Source organism: Ochlerotatus camptorhynchus, unplaced genomic scaffold, assembly GCF_037179485.1.
Source record: "Ochlerotatus camptorhynchus isolate MF236.1 unplaced genomic scaffold, CSIRO-AGI_Acam_v1.1 ptg000083l, whole genome shotgun sequence".
NCBI lineage: Eukaryota > Metazoa > Arthropoda > Insecta > Diptera > Culicidae > Ochlerotatus > Ochlerotatus camptorhynchus.
Window position 1 is genome coordinate 1,836,024 of NW_027040573.1, and position 24,867 is coordinate 1,860,890.

Below are 24,867 nucleotides of genomic sequence, written 5' to 3' on the forward strand. Positions count from 1 at the left end.
TGTATTCTTCTAGAAAAAAATCGGACTGACTTGTAATGATCAATGAAAAATTATAGAATTATTTATTCAATCGAATTTACTGAAAATTGTTATTAAATACGGAATTTCAGGAAATTTACGACTTATATGATCAATGAATGAGTCTAGCGTTCCGAATCAGAAGGGCCTAACTGCGATGATCGATTCTCTTCATCGATTTCCTCTTTTGTTAATAACTCGACATGATTAACATTTCACGATGCATTTAATATTGCTTTTGCTAGCTAATGCAACTTTTCACTGTATTGTAAAAATCTAGGAAAAATGGTTCACTGAGCTATGTAACAAAAATATTAATTAACATGAGGATTTTACATAAATGTTACAAACTTAATGTAGAAATTTAACAATCAACATCTTTTCCCAAGACAGCAAATCTCTAGAGCACAAAATAAATAAGATGATATCACTGCGCCATCGATACGGTAACCATTGGTACTTTTTTATCCTTCAAATTATAGTCTTTACAATGCCAAGAAACTTTGCTGCTGCCGCCAACATAATTGGATGCAAACCCAGAGCGTTGTTAATTTATATCTGTTAGATTTCATTCATTGTAATGTCATGTTCAAAATATGGAGTCAAATATTTTCACTCCCACGGTTGAATTTATTTCCTCTTCTTTGATTGCAAAGGATTGTACTTCCTATACACCTGTATAACGGGTGTTCAATAAAAATAATAATTTGATTTCATGATAACTCGGTTTGAAGGTAAAATAATTTCATTTTATGCTATAAGGGCACTGAAAACCTTTTATCGTGTCAATTCCTTTGAGATGGAGCCTGAAAATTGCACCACAAAGGTGCATGAAGGGACAAACTTCAATTAAATTTTTTTGGTCAAAAAATTGCAGCACTGTGGTGCATACAAAAAATTCTATTGTATTTTTTTTTTCAAGGTGGTTCATTGAGGGTAAATTGATGGTTGAAAAAATTCACCTTTGTGATGGTAAATCGAAGGAAAAGCTTTTTATTGAATGGTTCTGGTGTGGGACTAATCAAAATGAATAACTGGTGGAAAAATTGAAACACGCTAAAAATTTGGAGGTGTACATTTAACTGAAAATTTCTGGTGGAAAATTCGCAACACTGTGGTGAATGTAGAAGCAAGGTTTATTCATTTTTCTGGTGCATAATTTGCATCGTTCTGATGAAAGCAAGCTTCATTGAAAATTTATGGTGGAAAATTTGCACCATTCTGGTGCATGAAGAGCCAAAGTCTGAAAATTGCACCACAAAGGTGCATGGTGAAACAAACTTCACTGACATTTTTTGGTGCATCGTTCTGGTGAATGGAGGAGCAATCTTTTTTTGAAAATTTCTGGTGCAAAATTTGCATCGCTCTGATAATTGAAATGAACAGAAAACTTCTGGTGGAAAACTTGCACTGAGCGGCACCGATGGTGTAGTGGTAAGCGTGATTGCCTCTCACCCCAGCAGGCCTGAGTTCAATCCCAGTCGGCGCCGCCGGGATGTTCTGAGGCATAACATCTCGGAAGTAAAGCCGTTGGTCCCCGGTTCATGAGTTGATGGGCGATAGGTGGTAGGGCCCAGGTGTGGGAGCTGCCTCCCTGGCGTCGGTAGCATTGGTGCTCAGCACGAAAAATAAGATCGATGGAAAACAAATCAAGGAAAAAAAAACATGCACTGGTCTGGTAAATAAAGGCACAAGCTTTATTCAAAATTAAGCTATATTGAAAATTTCTGGTGGAAAATCTACACCGTTAAATTTGCATCCTTCGAATGAATGGAAAAACAAACTGCAATAATAATTTCTGGTGTAAAATTTACACCATTCTGATGATTGGAGGGAAGCTGCTTTACTAAAAATTTAAAATGAAAAATCTGAAAATAGGGGCAAGCTTTATTTGGTGGAAAACCTGCAGCATTATGATGATAGGAGAAGCAAGCTATATTGAAACTGTCTGGTGGAAAATGGAAAAAGGAAATCTGCACCAATCAAAAGATTGGAGAAGCAATTTTTATTGAACATTAACGATGGAAAATTTGCATCGTTCTGGTCAATTGAAATTTTCTGGGGGCAAGTTTATATTGAAAGTATCTGGTGTAAGATTTGCAACAATTTGCTTCATGGACGAGGAATTGAAAATTCCTGATGAAAAAAATGCACAGTTCTGGTGAATGGAGAGGCAAGCTTTATTGAACATTTCTGGTAGAAAAACTACACCATTTTGGTGAATGGACGGGGTATTGAATTCTAAGGACAGTTCCAAAATAAAAGATTTCTGGGGATGTTTCCATGAAAATTCTGCGAATAATTTCTAATGAATCCTGCAGATAGTTCCAAGATAATTTCGAAAAGAATACCGAGCGAATCAAATTTTGAATGAAATTCCAAAGGGATGTTCACACATAACCTAGCTCGGTAAAATTTCCAATAGTCGATTACCTCGGCATTTACTTTTGCTGATATATCTGCAAAATATCTCTTTGTAAGCTGATATCTCAGCAAAATGTTATTTGTAAGCTGAGTCTCGGCAATTGTTTTACTGAATCTCAACAATATAAATTGCAGAACTACACAGAAAAAAAAATTTGATATCACATCAAAGAGGATACACTTCAATCGTGTCAAAAATATGGTGTAATATTACTTGCCAAAAAGGAAAAAAAATATCATTAATACAGTGCATGAACAGACATTTCGCTGCTTTTACTGCATTTGTTTATTTTTGTGGCCATAAAAATTACATTAGATTTCCGACATGATTGAAGTGCATCCGCTTGGATGTGGATGCTGGAATCTAGGCGAAAAAATTTAAGTGTGGGGAAAATTTCAAGGAAATTCCGAGGATAACTTCAAGCTCATTTTGGGAAGAATTTCTGAAGAATACAGAAGAAATGCTTCTGAAACTTTAGAATAATTTCAGTTGCAAGGTGTCCTGAGAAAGAGTTCTAAATATAATTCCAGTGGACTTCTTAGAAGAATTTCAAAAGAGCTCTTAGGAGAATTCTAAGAAAATCCGAGAAGAACCTCAACAATAATAAATTCTGAGGACAGTTCCAAAGAATTTCTGGGGAGTATTCCTAGAAAATTCTGCGAATGATTTCTAGTGAATCCTGAAGATAGTTCCAAGATAATTCCGAAAAGAATACCGAGAAAATTAAATTTTGAGTGAAATTCCAACGGGATTTTGAGGAAAATTTTAAGAGAGTACCGATAATTTCTAGCTCATTCCGGGAATAATTTATGGATAATACTGAGAAAATTCTTCTGAAACTCTAAGGGAATTTCAGCTCCAAGGTGTTCTGGGTAAAAGTCAAGAAGAGTTCTAAACATAATTCCAGAGGACTTTTGAGAAGATTTTCAAAAGAGTTTATAGAGTTCTAAAAATTTCGAAAAGAACCTCAAGGAATTCTGAGGATGGACTTTTTTGCAACTGTACAAAGTTTGAAGACTGCTTTTGGATTCCCTAATTGAAAAGTGGCTATTAGTTTGCCATTGAACCTTGTTCGATTGTTGTCTTACTAAGAATTTGTCTAAGAATCTTCTCTGAAAATTTCAAGTCATTTGTTCCCGTGGTTAAAAAGTTACAGCTGTTTATGTGCGTTGCAATAAATTCAGGTTTGTCCTTTCTTTCACCTTTAAAACTACAACTAACTAATTGTAACTACAACAGCATATAAGGGCTTACAAAACCTTGAAATAATCAAATATAAACTAAAACGATGCCTTCAAAATTTACAAAAACGTACTGCACAAAATTTCACAAAGGTAACTGAATAAAAGATGATACCAGTAACTTGAAGAATATACTTTCTTTGGTTTATATTTTTAACCTGTAAAGAAAACGCAAAGCATTATTACAACACTTTTCTATCAAAATATTATTCGGACTGTAACTTTAACATCCAAGAAATTTTAGGAACTTAAAAAACTATTTTCAATATTATTCTGGATTTTCAGAGCCAATTCAAACAATCAAACATTTTGCTGCCGGTCTTTTCGGACGGTCCAAGTTGTCCAATTCCTACAGGGTTCAGAAATTGGAAGCAAGTGACCGAGTTGCTGGGTAAACACAATCGCAGTGATACCAATGTTGGTAGTATGGAAGCGTGGAAGATTTTCAAAACCATAAAGGGTATCGTCGAAGAGCTGGACCACCAAAAAATAGCTATGATTTCTGCTAGAGAGGCAAAGCGGCTACAAAATCGCTATTTAATGGAACGTAATGGATACTTTGTAAAGGTGACCGACCATTTTGTGGACATTCGGAAGGAGCGGAAAGTGTGCCACCCAGTTGGTGGCTAACTACGATCCTATGCTGGAAGAACACTTGGCGAAAGGCGTCAAAAATTGGCAGTACACAAGTAACCGTGTTCAAAATGACATGATTCCGTCGTTGCACAATGTAATGTTGCGGAACATTGCGATAACCTTGCGAGGAAAACCAGTGGCAATTATTGCAGATGAGACGAGCGATTGTGGCCACCACGAGCAGTAGGCGATTGTTATCAGGTATATTGATAATGATCGACCGACGGAAACATTCGTGGGTGTGAGACGGGTGTTGAAAACAGACGCGACGACCATCTTCAATACCATTGCTGAGGTCCTGACAGCGATGCAGATTTCTTGGGAGCAGGTGATGGCAGTATGTTTTGACGGTGCTAGCACAATGGCTGGCAGCACTGCTGGAGTACAAGCCAAGTGCAAGGACAAAAACAGCAATATACTTTTATGAAGAGCTTTGAGTGTGTTGGTTTATTTCCTTTTAATCCCGTTATAACTGCTTATCTTTTGACAGATACGCGTATCAGTGCCAAATAATCAACACCACTGATCAAGACTGGATTTATCAAGAGCAATATACTGTTTGTTTACTGCTATGCACACTATTTGAACCATGTACTTGTCGACGCATTGTGCATACGAAAGAAGAATGCGATTCTTATTGGTCATTCATGTCGGTTTGTCGGTGCTATCACCACCATCTGTTTGTCGGTGCTATCACCACCATCACTTCAGCTGAATCCAACCACCAAGGCAACAACATTGCAGCAAATGTATCATTTCGGTTAAAGCCCTACTATCGCAACCATTTGACGAACCGATCATCATCGACATCGTCGATGGGATTAAATTGCCAATTTCCATTGGTTGTCTGAAAGCAGTTTGCATTGAAGAAGCTGAACCACCACCGGAGCAAAAAATAAATAAAATTAGCTAAATTGAACAGTAGGGAAATAGTGGGAGGTGGACAGCACCATCCACCACGTACTTTGAAGTACTCCCCATCCCCAGATTAAATGCACCATTGAAAAAAAATTGCCCCTCCTTAACAAGATTCCTGTGCACGCTAGTGACCAATGCTATCGACGCCGGAGAGAGACCATCCGAAGAAAGGCATGATCAGAGATGATATGCTTAAGAAAATCCCGACGGCACCGACTGGGATTGAACCCAGGCCCTTTGGCACTGATTACTGATGGTAATTGACGATTTCCTTATTATATCGGCATACCTTTGGTATCCAGTTTCATCATATTTGTTTCATATTTATGGTTTTGGAGGTACATCAGTAGCAACGTCTATCATATTAACATTTTTTTTCTTTCCCCGATGACCGTTAAGACGTGACTAGAGCCGTTATTGATCATGAAAATATCGATTCACCGGAATATGCACACCCATAATGGATTATCCATCCCAAGCCCAGTTCATTTGGATCTTTGTGCCAATGGCGTTATATATTTGGTCAATCGGGGAGTAGCAATTACACATTGTACGGATATCAATGCTCATGATGATATCATGATGATGGTCCCACCTCTTACCCGTACAAAGGTTTGAGCTGGACGATTTATCTTTAAGATAATTAAATATGAAATTTTAACCAGGTTGGCAAACAAAATCGAACTGATTTAAGTTACAGATATAAATTCCCTCTAGAGTTTACAGTTGCTTCACAGCGATATAAATGTGGAAAATCTCAGGTGTCCACCTCTTAGTTCGTCTTTTTGTCCACATTAAATATTCCAAGCAATCAAGAGTTCATGAACAATCAACAAAGCATCCTATTACACTAGTAATCCCGCAATCTGATGCTATCATAATTTTCAGCAATGTCAGGAATCCTCACGAACCCCCAACATTTGCCAGAAAACTTACTACTAACTCAAGGTATCTTCCAAATAAGCTTCAAAATTGCATTTTTTTTTTATCAAATGTTAAATTTAGTCCTCTATATCCATAATACGCGCGCGAGGCTCAAACCTTTGTAGACTACTATTTTTTTTTTACTACGACTATTAAATCATATATCAAAAATCCATCATCACCATCGTGGCGAACAAAATAGTTTTTGCAGTGCTACAATAATTATTAAAAAGTCGTTATAACAGCTATCCATACAAAATAATCCGTTAAAAATAACTTCGTCAAGATACATAATTTGTCAATTCATAAAAAAAAAATCACTGGATAACCGTTCAAAAGACAGTTTCAACGTGGGAAATGAAATGTCTCTTAAATTCTGCTAATGTTGTTGAACGTTTAATGTTTCTAGGCATCGAATTGAAAACATTTATTCCTTTAAAAAATAATGAATTCTGTGAAGCACAAGTCAAGAAATGTGGTGTTCTTATTTTATCCGCGTTTCTAGTATTATATCTATGATAGTCACTTCCTCTTTCAATTCGATCACACAAATATCGAGGCAGCAAACCGTTAACTACTTTAAAAATGAACACCATAGTCAAATATACAATTCTTTGCTTCACCGACAACCATTGTAAGGCGTCTAGCATCAAAGTTGAGGAAGTGAATCTATTACATCTCAAAATCAAACGCATTATTTTATTCTGCAAGCGCTGTAATCTCGATATTTGTGTTGCATTGGACAGAAATAAAATGGATGGGCAAAAGTCTAGATGAGGAGAGATGATTGATTTGTATAGCTGTATTTTACTGGCAATATAGTTAAATCGTTTTTCAATCGACATAGTATTCCATACTTCTTGGCAATTTTCTTGATGACATTGTCAATGTGAGAGTTGAACTTAAGTTTGTCATCAATAATCACGCCAAGATATTTATTCTCCTGAGCACGATCAATAGTCTCATCATCAATTACAACAGAGACGTTCTAATTTAATCGATTCCGCGAAATCACCATAAATTTAGTTTTACTTGTATTCAATTTTAACTGCTTACACTTCAACCATCTACTTAGATACTGCAAATCTTCATTCAAGTGTGAGACGGCAACTTCTAAATCCTTAGCTGCAATGAATAACACAGTATCATCTGCAAAAAGATTAATGTCGCAAAACCGTAAAACGCGTTGCAAGTCATTACTATACATAATAAATAAAAGAGGCCCTAATACACTTCCCTGGGGCACTCCAAGGTTGTTCCCCACGGGACTGGAAACAGAATCATTAAAAACAGTCCGTTGAGTTCTGTCAGACAAATAGCTTTCAAACCATTTATATGCAGTACTCGTAATTCCAAAGCGCTTGATTGTACTTAACAGTAAGGGCCTAGAAATTGTTTCAAAAGCGCGTTTCAGATCCAAAAAAACAGCAACAATCGTATCTTCACGCTCCAAGTTGTCTTTCCACTTTGCTAACACCAAATTCAATGCAGTTTCACAATAATGCCCTTCCCGATATCCCGATTGTTCTGGTATCAACAAAGAGTTGCTATTCGAATACTCCAACAGCTGGCCTTTAACAACAAGTTCTAAGATTTTATCTAAAGTATGCAACATGTTGATGGGACGAAACTCTTCGGCTTTAATCGTTCCAGCAACTTTTTGAATAGGAACCACTGAGGATTCCTTCCAAATTTGTGGTACATGTCCATTCTGCAATGATTCATTAATAAGGTCCAGAAAGATGTGGCCAATGACATGAAAGCAATCTTGAATAACTCTAGCATTAACATTATCTACTACAGCCGATTTTCCTAATGAAAAACAAATAACTCTAAGTTCATCTAATGTAATTGGGTGAAAAACTTCAAATCTGCAACTACTATTAACTGGCTGTTTTATTTCGTCAGGTTCATCGACCAATTCAATAGATTGATTAATCAATGAAACACTGTCTACGAAATAATCATTAAACTTAGATGCAATTACTTGTTCTGACTGTTCTAATGTGCCATTAAAAGTTATGGACCGCGGTTTGCAATTACTAGGTTTTAATGAAGATTTCAAAATTTTCCATAACTCTTTGCTGTTGTTTTGATGCTGATCAATCTTCCTTTGAACATATTCACAACGAGTTTTCTTTATCGATTGTGAATACTTATTACGCGCGATTGTGTACCTAGTCCAATGATTGTCATTATTAGATCTACAAAACTTTTTGTACAATTTGTCCCTTTTCCGTTTAAGACGCAAAAGATCCAAATTGTACCAGCTGTTCGAGTTTTTCAAAGAAACAATCTTTTGCTCAACTAGTTGATTGGTACACGTTTTCAAAGCGTTATTAAGAACAGCTGTAGATTCAACTAAGTTACCGTCCGCGAATAGAAAATCCAGGCTTCTCTCAACAAGGTTTGAAACAGCTTGCTTCGAATATTTCCTCCAGCACTTCAATTTAAAAAAAATATCGTTATCGTTAACATGGTCTAAGACATTAATCACTAAAGTCTCATGATCGGTTATTTTCAAATCAGTATCCGTAACTGAAAAAATGGATCAATTAAAGTTCTACTGTGCCTGGAAATACGCGTATATTCATTTACCGTTTGCTTTAAATTAAAAAACTCAGCTAAACGCTTCAAATGATTCGAATTATGGTTATCATGCCAATTAATATTAAAATCACCAGCCAACATATTTAATTTACTAGAATCAAGGAATGTCTCGAGCCAGTTCTCTAAAACTTCAACAAAACGCTGGTCACTAGAACTGGGAGAATGATACAAAACACCATAATTACCCATTTTCATGCCACGTACAACTGTAATGCCCAAGAACCAGTTGCCATCAATAACTTCGTTGGTAAGAAGGTTGAATTGAACTGATTCTTTGACATAAATAGCAACACCGCCAGTGTGTCTAGAATGTGATAAACAAGCAGCAACAATATATCCCGGAATACTATGCTGATCAAAAGCTTCAGTTTCTACAATATGAGTTTCAGATAATAAAACTAAAAGAGGACGTTTTTCCTCAACAATCTGACGTAATGCTACGTAGTTTGTTGACAACCCCGCAATATTCAAGTATAAAAAATCGAATTGATTCACATTCCTGGAACTTGGCTGCTATTTATTGAAACGCAAGCTGCTTTTCTTCTGATCAAAAAGTCTTTTATAGAGCAAACATTCCGAGCTAAATGCGGCATGGTTGACGTCCAAGTTCATTTTTCGTTCTTTATTCATTTTCAAACAATTAATACATTTCAATACAGTTGACGTACACTCTGACGTTTTGTGTTGTTGGCTGCACCTAGAGCATCTATCACAATTTTTGCAATCCATGCTCTTGTGCCCAAATTCTCCACATTTGAAGCATCTCAACACATTAATCGCGGGAACTATCGAGCACCGATCAAACCCTACATTTACTTTTTTCGCATATAACAAACATTTATAAGTATCGACATCGACTTCAATTACAACACTAAACTTGTTATAAGTGAAGCGTGGATTTTCAAACATGTTCACTACTTTTACATCATTAATAGCGATGTCTTCATTTTGACTTTTTAAGTAGTCAATAAAGACATCGGAGGAAAACTGATCGCTCATGCCCACTATTTTCAATCTTGGCACCGAAGTGGGAACAACAGCATTATATTTTTCACCCAGATTGCTTTCAATACCATTTTTTACATCACTTACGTTTGCTCCTGCTGCACACTCAACAATAATGGAGCCATCTTTATCATTCCTAAAATTACTGATCTCATGCACATCAATGCAAGCTCATGCTCAATATTGCAAGCAACGTTGTTGATGATTCCGATGTTTATGCCAAGAATAGCTCAAAATAACACAATGGATATTCACGATTGAATACAGCGAATCAATATTCACGTAATTACTGCAATGCTCGCAAATTCATGCAGTTTCTTTATGAACTTTTCAATTTCAGTTTCTCCTAAGATCTTGCGCTTTTCATACTGTGGATGCAAAGGATGGGAGCTTTACACAAATTTAATCACTTAATCACTTCTCAGCTGTTCCGCCATACGCCTATATATATATAAATACAGTTGAAGAAGCTAAAGCAAGTGAAAGGCGAACATCAGCGCGAAGCCATTTCCACTAAACTTTGACTACAGAGTCATAGAAGATGAATATAGAAGCAGGCGAAGGAAGCATCATCAGCAAGTAGGTATTAAATAAATATAGAACATGCATATTTTCGGTACTCGGTAGTGAATATTGTGCTTGTGCTGCACAAGGAATTTCAAAATTGTCTTAATTATGATATTCATATCCTCTCGCCATTTCGTGGCAGAAAACTACTCTCATTTATTTTAAATTGCCAAAGTTGTAACTTGATCAGCATATTAAAACTTTCCTGTAATGATAAAAGGGAGAGCAAAAATAACGTAGACTACAAATCGAGTTTACTGGAAGTGTTGAGCTGATTATCTCGCCATCCAATTTATTGTGACATTTTGTTCCTGGAATTACTCTCAACACGAGTTCATTCTCTGTGAGATCCGATAAAGAAGTCTATAAAAGACTTGAAATAAAACAATTCATTCAAATCACAAAGTGCTCTGAAGAAACATCAAGTGGCTCTCGAACAGCGAAAAGTAGATTAGAGAACTACATGGAGTGACGTTGATTGACATTTTCTCGTGGAGTAAACATTCGTCATCTCATCCTGAAGCAAAATCTATCAGCATGACCCACGCAAACATTGAGTCGCTGAAAGGTCTGATTTGCAAGTAATAGAAAGGAACCAGTATTCTCCATGCCTCGTTCACACAATTTGACACGTACCATTTCGGAATAAAGATCTATGAGGTGAGAATAAAATTGACAGCTCTGCACGCTCTTCTTTCCGCTCGTCTGAGTATTTTCCGGCTTCGCTTCGAAGACAGTCGCTATCATTCCTTTCACGAAATTCACATTAAACGGGAATTCGATTAATGTGTCGACCGGAAAATACGACACAAACGGTACTTACTATAAATGTGTTTATTGTTACATTGACGTTCCTATTTTTAAAGAGAAAGTAGATGGATGGAACGTTTCGTATTCTATCAATAAGCCTTACTCATTTCAAACAATGAAACTTGTTTGATATTCTAACTGCGTTCGACACAGAATAAATTATTACTTATTTCCCGGACCAAGTTTTTCCTGTCATAGGTACACCGGGCGCCAATTTTGGACCTCTCGACAGCCTAGTGAGTAAAGGCGTTGCATATCATGCCGGAGGAGGAAGGTTAAATTCTCGAGCCGGTCGAGGAATCTTGTTTTTCGATATTCCGGGCATAAATTATCCTTTACACCAACATAATTTTCAGATGTGAAAATGGTGTAGGCATAGAAACCCCTCAATTAACAACTGTGATAACATTATATGTTGGTGAGGGATGGCGTTATGTTTCAGTTTTGACGTAATATACAAGATGAATAAGAATATAAACCACGTACGATTGAGAGTGAAATGAAGTAAACCACATTGAATGAGCTATTCACGATGGCTTCCTATCAACTGGCTATAGGATGGAAAAGGTAGTTGTTCGCACACACTGTTATTTAGTTGTATTCAGTTCCAACATTCAACAATACAAATATCCAACTACGTGAAACAATTGATATGCGGAAGGCTTTTGATGCCTGAAGGAAGAAGCATTTCCATCATGAGTTTTTGGGAAAGACGCAAAGTGAATAAGTGATTAGTTTTGATTGTTTTTATGCATCTTTGTCGGGAGGAAACACAGTTTCTCTGACATAATCATGATATTTAAATAGGTTGATGGAGGAACAAATTACCTTTGCTGTCGAGGGGTGACGGATGCAGAAATTCAGCAAATCCGTCCGCTGGATACTCGTCGTGCTGACTGTAATCCCAAGGACTGCAGAGCCTAGTCATCCACAGCGATTGGAGACCTGAAATTAAATGTAAAAAATGTTAGAATTAAAAACTACCAATCGGGAACAGGGACCAAGCCAGGATTTCGGTCTGGGGGAGGGGTTTGTAGAACTGATGTATTGAAAAAATCTGCAGTGGTCGGAAATCATTCTCAAATCGCATTCATTGCACCCTTCTGAGGCCTCTGGCAGAGTGTAGGCGAGAAAGCGAACTGACCAGCAAAAGGAATAATAATTATTAATAATTTTTAATATTCAGAACGCCAAAAATTCATTCCAGCTTAAAACTCAAAAAACCTCTCAAAACATCAATTTATAGCATGCTTATGCATGTTATGTTGGTATTTCATCCCCTGATGCAAAAACAACTGTAATAATAATGAACAACGCCAAAACATACACGGTGCAATATATTCGTTTAGCCGCACCGACATATTGCTATATTTCTCTTTAAAATTAAATTCATACCGCTTCGGCTTTTCGTTATTTTATTTCTCTTTTCAAGCTAAAACAAGTGTTTAGCCGCACTGTTAGAAAAGTAAAAGAAATTCAATTTTATGAACTGTTGAGTCTTTAGTATTTACTTGATAGCTCCTCCTTTGTTCTTAATGATTTCGGTCATTAAGGTATTGCGCACTTTTCCCTTAAATGGACTGCACAATTTAAATGTGCAACTATGCAATCTGTCAATTTTGGCACGCGTTCCTTTCATCACGACGTATGTCATCTGTTTTGCTTTTCATTATCTTTTCGTCTTTCATCGGTTTTGTGGAACATGGCCAACGTAATTCTTCAAAATGTTGGGAAAACAGAGCCATTATGAATACTAAGTACCATTGTCTTCATTGCTACTATTTCCTCGGGATTCTCTAGCTAATAAATTATCACACTAAAGCCTCATGTTAGCATTTCCAACCAACTCTAAAACAACGATCAGTGGCTGGATAACTTCATACGGAGAAAACAGATTTCTTTCTTCTAAGCAATGGGAGCAAGTATTCAGGCAATTCAGAGCACGTCATCGACAATGGATTTTGCAGCTCTATTATCCAGAACCCGATTCTCTACCTTGAGGAATGCAATGATCTTTTCTACCGACGATTCCAGATCAAAGTAAGTGGATCGTCTGTTTGCAGAATTTTGCATGCCAAAGGATTGACGAGCAGCGGCGTCGGTGGTGTAGTGGTAAGCGTGATTACCTCTCACCCCAGCAGGTCTGGGTTCAATCCCAGTCGGCGCCGCCGGGATGTTCTGAGGCATAACATCTCTGATCACGCCTTCCTTCGGATGGGAAGTAAAGCCGTTGGTCCCCGGTTCATGAGTTGATGGGTCGATAGGTAGGGTCCAGGTGTGGGAGCTGTCTTCCTGGCACGTCGGTAGCATTGGTGCTCAGCACGGAAAACAAGATCGACGGAAAAAACAAACCAAAGGAAAAAAAAAAAAAAAAAAAGGATTGACGAGAAAGACATTAGAACGCAGAGCCATCCAAATCAAATAGATTGAAATTCTTTGTTTCTTTCCGGAAATGAGTATCATTCAGCAGACAACAGAAGCATCTTGAGGAATCGTGGCTATGGGATCAAAGGGAAACGATTAGTATTTAATGGTGAATTTGTGCGTCGTCCAAGGGCTTCATTTAGCGGCGCCGGTGGTGTAGTGGTAAGCGTGATTACCTCTCAACCCAGCAGGCCTGGGTTCCATCCCAGTTGGGTCTGCCAGGATTTTCTTAGGCTAAAATCTCAGATCACGCCTTCCTTCGGAACGGAAGTGGTTCCCGGTTCATGAGTTCATAGGTCGATAGGGTTCAGGTGTGGAAGTTGCCTCCCTGGCGTCGGTAGCATTGGTTCTCAGCACGGAAAACAAATCAAGGAAAAAAAAAGGGCTCCATTTTTATGCTTTCTGGGTTTGCATGGCGTATTGGATTGTTTTGAAACAGAAGGTTTTGATTTTTGCCGTTAATTTGCTCTGAAAAACGAAAAAGAATTTCAATATCCGGGGAAAAACTCTGTTTGGATAATGGATAGGGTCGCATCCATTATAATGCCAACATCATTTTGTATCTCCGTTCCATAGGTATCATCCCAGTACGCCTATTGTCCATTTTTCAACCCCGTAGAATTGATGTTCGGCATGATGAAATCACGAATCAGAAAGGTATATGTAGAGAATCGGAACAAGAACCTAACCCATTTGGCGCTGGAAACTTTTATAGCGCTGGAGAATTGTGAGTGCAGCAAAATCTATCAACACTGTGGATATTCACCGTGTGGAGTCTTCGATCCGTCAGTAGGATTTCCGCAAACTAATGAACAGCTGACTTATAACGAAGAAGAGTAATTTTAACAAAATGAGAGTAAAAGGCTTTGTTTCTTTTTTAATAAAACAGTTCAGGCACAAACATCACGAGTTAATGATTCACAAATGATCAATATCATTCATATCCGAAACGTTGTCCGCAAGTGAATGGCTAATTTCATTCTCCTCTGGTCTGATAGACCTAAACTTCAATTGATTGACGATCGAGAACGTAGTGCTCTAAAGCGATGTTTTATCGTTTGTCCCAGTGCAATCAATTGGTCGATTTCTTCTTCCAACACTGAGAGCTCTGAAGAAAAATCCGTCATTGATGGTGTTGACAACAGATAGTACATTGCGGGTACTCTCCAGCTTCACAGCTTCCGAAATAGGAACAGTTCTGAAGAACTTAATAATGGAAAGGTGAGGTAGCTCCGACATTCTTCGTTCCCGTTCGTGTGATGCAGCCATGTGGATGTAATTTGCCCACAGCTTCCACGAGCTAGCGTGACCGGTAAATTATTGTTTTCCATGCAATTATCGGGAGCACCCGCTCGATCGGTATCCTGGAATCTCACCAATTGTTTGTCCACCAAATCCCATAGTTGCTTGCACGAAACCGCCTTGGACTAAATGTGAACGTGCACTCGTATATCTTTCGCTCATCAGTTTATCAAAAGTTTGCCAACGATTTGATCGATGCTTATACGTCTTCGGTTGCTGCTCTGCACGAATACAAATTTCTGCAAATCCTCAAATGTCGACTTCCACATTCGTCAATGAAAATAACTTCATGGAAAATGATGGGCTTTACGATTTGTGATGCAATCAAGCTTCTGGATGTTTCACAAACAAACCTATGCTTGAATAATGAACCGCACAGCGATATAATTGGTCTTCCGACAAGCCTCACAGGCTCATTTTTGTGTTCATTCGGGCTTCCTACTCTGTCATCACAATCCAAAGGAAGAATCAGAGGGTCAAAATCATCTTCAATCTTGACTACAAAAAACACGAAAATATTACATCAGTAGCTAATGTTATCGAAAGGAAAGTAAAAAAATGCAATTCACCTTGTAATCGTAGTTGAATAAATACGACAATTCGATCTCGATTTGCAAATTTCTTCGGAGCACCAAACAGATGTAAACAACCACAACCAAATCAGAGGAAACATGTCTGAAGGGTATAACTCGAAACGTAAACAATGACTTTGATCGCTTCTGAAAGGCTGCCAAAGTACATTATAAAGAGAAAATCGAAAAAAAAGATCAGGTAAAACATCAACGCCAAAAATAATAAAAATAACTATTTCGGAGTAATTTATTAAATGCGTTATTCAAATAGTCAATTTGGAAGAACTTTTCAAAATATTCATCCTTACGCTGCCAAATCATTTCTGGCAACAAAATTGTACATAGCCGGTGGTGTAGTGGTAAGCGTGACTGCTTTCTCATCCCAATGGGTCTGGGTTCAATCCCAGCCGAGGTCGGTGGGATTTTTCTAAGGCATAAAAATCTCTGGTCATGTCTTCCTTCGAAAGGGAACTAAAGCCAAAGAAGAATACTATATGTCCCACTTTTTAACTACTCGATTAACAACTAATCGATTATTTTTTGTTTGCTGTGCTGTCATTTTTCCACCAATGAGAGTGCCGCAAATGTTTGAAACGATGGGTGATTAACCTCCGGAGAAGTTAATGCTTATATCGGCATGTCGGCGTTATCAGTTATAACGGTTCGTTAATCGATTATTCGATTAATCGAATGGAAATCGGCCATCACTAGATGAATGTGAAACGTCATTTCAAATATAAGGTCCATACATTAATAATGATACAATTTGAAAGGGAGCGGGACTAATCACAAATTACGTCCCCACGGTAACTGAAATAAACACGAGTGCTCACCGGTTGGTAAAGCCGTTGGTCCCGGCCCATGTGTGTTGATGAATCGGTGCGATATCCTACGCAGGTGTGAAAGCTGTCAATGCTTTTTTTTCTCTCCTTTGTATGTGTCAGTGAATTGATTATCATTGATGCTGTAGTGGGTGTGAGTGTACATCATGCACTACCGCAACTACCTTAAACATATCTATCTTACTGTAAATTTCAAACTTCGTCATTTTTTAAAGATTATCTATTTACCATCCAATATTGAAACCATCAGTACATTTCTATTCAATTTGAAAGATTAACGATCTATCACTTCCCCAGGACACCCCTTCATAGCCAACAAGTCCATCCAAGTCAAGTAATCATAGTAATTGATTGATTCAAACAAACACATCCTTCACACACTTTGTACATTTTGGTTACAAACAACCTATCCAAAATTGATTCCAGAACTCAATCCTCCATGTATACTAGACCTGTTCATTTTAACAGAAATGTTCGGAGTGCACCGGATCAACCATGATTACTGTTTTTCATGTTAATTTGAACTTCTGTGCAAATTTTCAGCAAAATCATTGATGATTTAGAGGTGCTTCAAGTTAATATTATGTTTTTAGCTAATTTACGGCTTATAATATTTGTAACTCGATACTGAAACAACAAAAACTGCTCTAACAACTTTCATAGCAAAGTTAACACATTATATCTACCAACTTTGTGACTAAAGGTTGACTATTAAAAGTGATTTTATTGAAGTTTGACTTAGTTTTATGCTAAGATATCTTAAAAAATTAAAATTTTTAAAGTATTTGTTCTACGAACTTTCCACCCATATGGTATAAAAAATGTGTAGTCTACGGCATAATGTTCCACATACTGTTCTAAAAATTTCGTTGTAACATAGTTTTCATGTAGATTCCATACATTGAGAGATAAAAATCAGAAAAGAGGCCGTTATAACGAAAAATTCACAAGACAACAGAGCCAATAAAAGTTTCAATTATATTGACAGAACATAGTTGCATTGCTTTTCAATGACGACCGATGACTGTTTCATTGATAGATGATTTTTCAAATTTATATGAATCCTCATTAGACGTGCTTTTTTTTTATCAAAGGCAAGTGTCACTGGACGGGACTACTGAAAACATTGGATTTATATGGTGAGACCTTTCCATTATTAACATTTTATGTACCATTTAATAGATGACATATTATAATCGGTTGACTTTATTGCTGCCATTTGAATAATGATTTATTGTTGAATTCAAGATGAAAAGACATAGAGGTTTTGTGCCTACGGGAGAAGAGGTAGTAAAATTATTTTCACTCCCGCGGGTTTTTCCCCCAATAAATAAAAAAATATAAAACAAAACATAATTCCTTCATTTTAATTAGCTAAGGGTGTGTTCGGGCAGGCCTGGGCTCACCTGAATCTGTACCTTCCGTGCGTAGCGGAAACTGTGTTGCGAACACCAAAAAACAGGCTTGTTCCAAGGGAAGAACGTGATCCAGGAATCTTCGAGGCACGGGTGATATGTCACACTACTGGCACGTATTCAATGCATGCAATTCACCTTCCACTAAAAATTCACTTTATTTAAATGAACTGTTGCACACTGGCTACATGCAATCTTATTTATTTCCATGTAAGTCTATCCTCGTCGGTGGCTGACGATACAACTAACGAGTGAATCCAAACTATATCGGGCGATGCCCAGCATCCGATCAACCGATCTACCGAGAGCGCGAGAGAATGAGAATAATCTCCACACGTTATCGGTATCGGTCACCTATTCTATAGAACAGAAAACATCGAACTGCAACATCGCCGCCACCTTTGAAATCTATGAATTTCAAAATCAATACAAAGTTCAACTTAACAATAGAAAACAATTCAATCAATTTCACTTATTTCTAGATTCGGCAGCAAAGCTGTTGTTGATCCACTTCTAGCTGTTTACTTGGCTACTGTTTGGCTGCTCGTGATCGTCTTCGTTATGTAGTTCATGATCGTCTGTTGGTTGGTGTTGTAGGTCTGTTGTGTTTGTTGATATTGTTGGCTCCAATGAGTTCGTTGTGTTTGTTGTTTCCGCTGAGTCCGTTTGCAAAAGGCAGATCTTCGTTATTGGCCGTTTGAAGATGCCCTTGGACGTCCGCAAAGTGACCACACGCACGAGATTGTCCTTCCCAGGATGCACAGCTTCAATGCGGGCGAGAGGCCAGCGAACAGGATACTGAAACTCATCGACAAGCACCACTAGCCTACCTGGCTGGATTTCGGTGTTGGGGTGGCATATCCGCGTGTCCTTCTGGAGCTCTTGCAGGTACTCAGTTCTCCAGTAATGCCAGAACCGCTGAGAAAGTTGTTGCAGTTTCTGGTAGTGGTTGAGACGAGAGAGATGAACGTTAGCAACGTTGGGACTTGGCACTGCATGCATCGTCGAACCGATCATGAAGTGTGCTGGAGTGAGCACAGCAAAATCATCTGGGTCCTCAGTCATCGGGACGAGCGGCCGGGAGTTCATTGCGGCTTCTATTTCAGCAAGGATGGTTGACAGGTCTTCGTAGGAAAGTCTGGAGCAGCCCAGTTGTCGATGAAGGTGCTTCTTTGCTACCTTGACGGCGGCCTCCCAGAGCCCACCAAAATGAGGCGCTTTCGGTGGTGTCAAGTGCCAGACAACCGTTTCTTCGGCGCAGAATGTAGCGATTTTCTCGGTCTCGGTTTCGTTGGACACCATCTTGAACAATTGATGCAGCTCGTTCTTGGCTCCGATGAAATTCTTCCCGTTATCGGAATGCAGATGACTGGGACGTCCCCGACGAGCGACGAAGCGTCTAAGCGCAGTGATGAAAGCCGGCGTAGAGAGGTTGCTCACCAGCTCCAGGTGGACCGCTTTGGTCACGAAGCACACGAACAGACAGATGTAGGCCTTCGTAGGTGTTGCACGTTTGTGGATTGCCTTCAGGTAGACTGGTCCAGCATAGTCAACTCCTGTGATGTCAAATGGTCTGCTGACAGTGATTCGCTGGGCTGGCAGCTGCCCTATTTGCTGGCATGTCGGAACGGGATTGGCTCGGGCGCATTGGAAACAGTTTCGGATGATGTTTCGCACCAGTCGTCGTCCATTAATTGGCCAGTATTCCTCACGCATGATGAAAAAGTATCATATTCTTTTCATCACCGCTGGCCATTGGCCAGCGGGGCAAACGACTGGGTAATGCGTACCACCAGTACCGCGAGTACTTGAAGGATAAAATAGACCCCATTAGTGGTCCATTAGCCTCTTACCCAGTAACTCCTATCCCTACCTCCTCGTGGTGTCTCCTGGGATATGAGCAACCTTAGCGAAGATCGGGTAACCAACCCCGGTGGGAGCTTTGGTCATATGCTGACAGGGAAGGGGGCCCCTAGCGGGTTCGGCCTACACGGCCTGAGCGTCTGTTCACCATGGAGGTGCGGCTCAAACAGCGTCTGACTGGCATCCAGCGGCTGAATAAGAAATGCTGTATTGTGTCAGCTAAATCTAAGATGGCAGCCCCATCTACACAATAACTGAGCGTCTGTCCACCATGGAGGTGCGGCTCAAACAGCGTCTGCCTGGCATCCAGCGGCTGAAACAAGAAATGCTTATCCCCGAAAGCTATACCCAAGATGGCAGCCCCATCACGGCGGATAGGAGACCTTAGGCTAACTACCTACTGTCCCCGAAACTTTACAACTGTTACAGAAACCAATAGAGAAAGATCACGGACTGATATTACGGCAACGACTTTTAGCGCAAAACAACGGACAAGAATTGGAACATGGAATGTACTAACGCTAGCCCAACAGGGGAAGCTGGCACAACTCGCCAGCGAGGCTCGACGCATGAAGCTCGAAATCCTGGGACTAAGCGAAGTCCGTTGGCCAAACTTTGGAGAACACAAGCTGCCGTCGGGACAGGTACTACTCTATTCTGGTATTCGAGGTGAAAACGCTCCCCGCCACCGTGGAGTTGGTTTCCTGCTTAGCGCCCAAGCAAATGCGGCGCTCATCAAGTGGGAACCTATCAATGAGAGGATAATCGTTGCCAGATTCAGAACGCGGGTTCGTAACCTAACCATAATCCAATGTTATGCGCCAACCGATGCTGCCGAGTTACAGGACAAAGAGAACTTTTACAGTCAACTGAATGCAGTCGTGGATAAAATTCCGAGAGGTGACATCAAGATCTACATCGGCGACTTCAATGCGAAGATCGGCTCCGACAACACGGATTATGAGCGTGTCATGGGGCGCCATGGTCTTGGCGAAATGAGCGAAAACGGTGAGCTGTTGGCAGAGTTTTGTGGCAATAACGACATGGTGATCGGGGGTTCGCTCTTCCCCCATCGACCAGTGCACAAAGTCACGTGGGTTTCCCGTGATGGACATACCGAAAATCAAATCGACCACATCTGCATCAGCCGAAAATGGAGAAGGAGCCTTCTTGACGTTCGGAACAAACGCAGTGCCGACATCGCGTCTGACCACCATCTCCTCGTTGGAGAGATCCGCCTTCGTATCGCGCGGGTCCAGCGGCGGGAGGAGCGGCTCGGACGGCGATTCAACACACGCCGATTGGAAGATCCAGCAGTAAAAAGGTCATTCGTCGAGGAACTGGAGACCAGAGCTGCGGATATTCCTGATGGTGGCAGCGTAGAAGAGCAATGGACGGCGATCAAGGATGCCTTTACTGAAACGAGTGAAAACAACCTGGGCGAGCTGCGCGCTCAGAGAAAGGAGTGGATCACGGATGACACCTGGAGGAAGATAGAGGAGCGGAGAAATGCAAAAGCCGCGATAGAGCGGGCGAGAACCAGAGGAGCGAAGAACCAGGCCCGCCAACTGTATTCGGCTCTCGAGAAGGAAGTGAAGCGCTCGTGTAGGCGGGATAAGCGAGCGTGGGTGGACTCCCTAGCCGATGAAGGTGAGAAAGCCGCAGCAACAGGCGATATCCGTCTCCTCTACGATATCTCACGACGCCTGAGTGGAGCAAGGATGAATCCTAGGATGCCAGTGAAGGACGCGACTGGTCAGTTGCTCACCGACCCCACTGATCAGCTGAAACGCTGGTTTGAACACTTCGAACAGCTTCTACAAGTTTCGTCGGTCAACCAGCCATCAACATCTCGGCATGAACCGCCAAGAGTGCGACGCATCACTCGCGTCAATTCTGAGGCGCCATCCCTACCGGAGATCGAAGCTGCTATCCGAACCATGAAATCCAACAAGGCTCCCGGGGTCGATCGCATATCAGCAGAGATGCTCAAAGCTGACCCCATGCTATCTGCACAAATGTTGCATCAACTATTCTGCAATATCTGGGACACCGCGACTTTTCCGGCTGACTGGATGCAGGGCGTCTTAGTGAAGGTCCCAAAGAAGGGGGACCCAACTGTATGCGATAACTGGCGTGGCATTATGTTACTGTGTTGTGTTCTCAAAGTTCTATGCAAAGTTATCCTCAACCGGATACAGGAGAAGATCGACGCGACTCTCCGACGGCAGCAGGCGGGATTCCGTGCTGGAAGATCCTGTGTGGACCATATTGTCTCGCTCCGCATAATCTTGGAGCAGGTCAACGAATTCCAAGAGTCCCTTTACTTGGTTTTCATTGACTACGAAAAAGCTTTCGACCGACTCAACCACGAAAACCTGTGGGGCGCCCTAAGGCGCAAGGGAGTTCCGGATAAAATCGTCAACCTCATCGAAGCTCAGTATGAGGCTTTCACGTGCAGGGTGCTGCACAACGGAGCCCTATCTGACCCTATTCGGGTAGTCGCTGGAGTGAGGCAAGGATGTATTCTATCACCGCTACTGTTCCTCATCGTAATCGACGAGATAATGGTTGGTGCGATCGACCGTGTGCCGAACCGTGGGTTGCTCTGGCAGCCTATTACAATGGAGCATCTAAACGACCTAGATTTGGCGGATGACGTTGCTTTAGTATCACAACGGCGTTCTGACATGCAGAGTAAGCTCGACGATCTCGCCGAACGCTCCTCAGCGGCAGGTCTCAACATCAACGTCAGCAAGACTAAATCGTTGGATATCAACACGGGAAATCCATCCAATTTTACGGTAGCTGGTCAGGAAGTGGAGAAGGTTGAAAGTTTCCAATATCTTGGCAGCCAGATAGCGTCGGACGGCGGAACCAAGAGTGACATAGGTGCACGGATCAAGAAGGCAAGGGCTGCTTTTGCGAGTTTACGAAACATCTGGAAGTCAAATCAGATTAGTCTCCGCACGAAGATCCGAATTTTCAACTCTAACGTGAAATCTGTACTGCTGTACGCTAGCGAAACATGGTGCGTATCAGCGGAGATCACACAGAAGCTGCAGGTGTTCATCAACCGATGCCTGCGGTATATAATTCGTGCTTGGTGGCCTCACAACTGGATTTCGAATGCCGAGCTCCATCGACGGTGTCACCAGAAGCCGATATCGACAGAAATTCGGGAACGTAAGTGGAGGTGGGTTGGCCACACTCTACGGAAGAGCGGAAATGAAATCTGCAAACAAGCGCTGGATTGGAATCCAGCCGGACATCGCAGCAGAGGCAGACCCAGGGGCTCATGGCGGCGAAGCCTAAACAAGGAGATTAAGCAAGTCGACCGGAATTTGACCTGGGCCCAGGTCAAGGCGAAAGCAAACAATCGCCCAGGATGGAGATCTTTCACGTTGGCCCTTTGCGCCAGGGATGGCGCTCAGGACACTTAAACTAAAAATTCCTCACGCATGACCGACAGCGTCAAGTGGCCGCCACCGTGAATGAGTTTGTAGTGGATGGATTTGGCTATTAGCTTAGCAAGAGGATGGAAACTGGGAAGCAGGGCTGGGTGCTTGAATAGGTATGGCTGTTCTGATAGTTTTAACCGCCCCCCCACTCTGAGAACCCCCAATGTGTCAATGAATGGACTCAAAAGCCTAATGGAGGAGTGTTTGTCCAAATGTCGTCCTTGCTTGAGGTCTCGCAGCTCGTTTTGGAAACAATCGGCTTGGGCCAACTGAACTAGCAAAGTTCTAGATTGGGATAGCTGCTTGACTGATAGCGACTGGAGTTTAACAGGATCTGTGGAGACCGGTTGAGTTCTAGCGTTGGTGCGTAGATTGTGGACGAAATTTTGGCAGTGAGCAACGATCCGAGTTAGTCGAGAAAAAGAGGAGTACCGTAAGAAAAGTGGATTGTACCTCGGCGTAGCTCTTGTAATGGCGACCACTACACCCTTGCGCTCATCTTCTGCTTCGGAAACTTCGACGTGACTCGGAATCGGCCATTCTAGTTTCGGACGTTGCAACCAGTCCGGACCGTGCTTCCATAATTTGTTCTTCACGAATTCGCCTACATCCATTCCTCTGGATACGAGGTCGGCTGGATTCTCGTATCCTGATACGTGATTCCAGCTGGATCCATGCGTTAGGGTTTGCACTTCTGACACCCGATTAGCGACAAATGTTTTCCACGAACTTGGAGGGGAGTTCAGCCACTGAAGTGTCACCGTAGAATCGGACCAAAAGAAGGATGCATCGATGTCCATCTGCAGGGCTTCTACGATTCGGGTATGGAGTTGCGATGCGATGACTGCAGCACATAACTCGAGCCTGGGAATAGATAGCCTCTTCAAGGGAGCAACACGAGATTTTGCGGCCAGAAGCTGGATTCGTACGTTGCCTTCGGTATCCATACTGCGGGCATAGATGCATGCTCCATAAGCAGCTTCGGAAGCGTCTGCAAACGAATGTAGCTGGACGGTGGAGTTTGGTAGAAATGCGTATCTGTCGACACGGAAATTGGACAAGTTGGGCAGCTGCTGGTACAAATCTTGCCATTTTTGCTTGATTGAATCAGGAACCTCTTCATCCCAGGAACACGATGCCAACCATAGCTCTTGAATTAACATTTTTCCCTTGACGACAATAGGTGCAATCAATCCTAGTGGATCGAAAAGCTGGGAAATTCCGGACAGAATCGAACGTTTTGTTGCCACCTGGATGTCTTGATGAACTCGGAAATCAAACCGAAACTGGTCTGATTCAGGCTCCCACATGATTCCGAGTGTCTTCACTGTTTCACCTGGGTCAAACCTGAGGGTTGACTGAGTCCCTATCTGGTCGGCTGGTAGTCCTTGGAGAACCTCGAGTTTGTTCGATGTCCATTTCCGTAATGGAAATCCTCCTTTGCCTAGCATCTCTGTGAGCTCTTCGCGCAATTGTATTGCTTCAGCAACGGAATTAGCACCACCTATGAAGTCATCCACGTAAAAGGATTTTTTTACTACTGGGGCGGCTAATGGGTACGAGTGCCCTTCGTCATCGGCGATCTGCTGCAGGGTTCGGGTGGCCAGGAATGACGATGGACCTAACCCATATGTGACGGTGAGCAGTTCATAGGATTGCAGAGGGTCAGTGGGACTGAAACGGTACTTAATTTTCTGCAGTGGAGTATCCTTCGAGTGTAACAGTACCTGTCGAAACATCTTTTCCACGTCTGCTGACATGGCGACTTCAAACTTGCGATTCCGTACTACTAAGTCCAGTAGCTCGTCCTGTACCGTTGGTCCAACGCAGAGTG

At 41.2% G+C, this 24,867-nt stretch overlaps 1 protein-coding gene across 1 annotated transcript in view; it reads right to left on the minus strand.

The window, feature by feature from the left end:
* LOC135698192 (M-phase inducer phosphatase) overlaps positions 1-24,867 on the minus strand; it is a 431,658-nt gene that overhangs the window by 158,732 nt on the left and 248,059 nt on the right. The window contains exon 2 of the mRNA XM_065218089.1: positions 11,983-12,099. Coding sequence (XP_065074161.1) covers positions 11,983-12,099 — 117 coding nt within the window. The remainder of the gene's footprint in view (positions 1-11,982; positions 12,100-24,867) is intronic.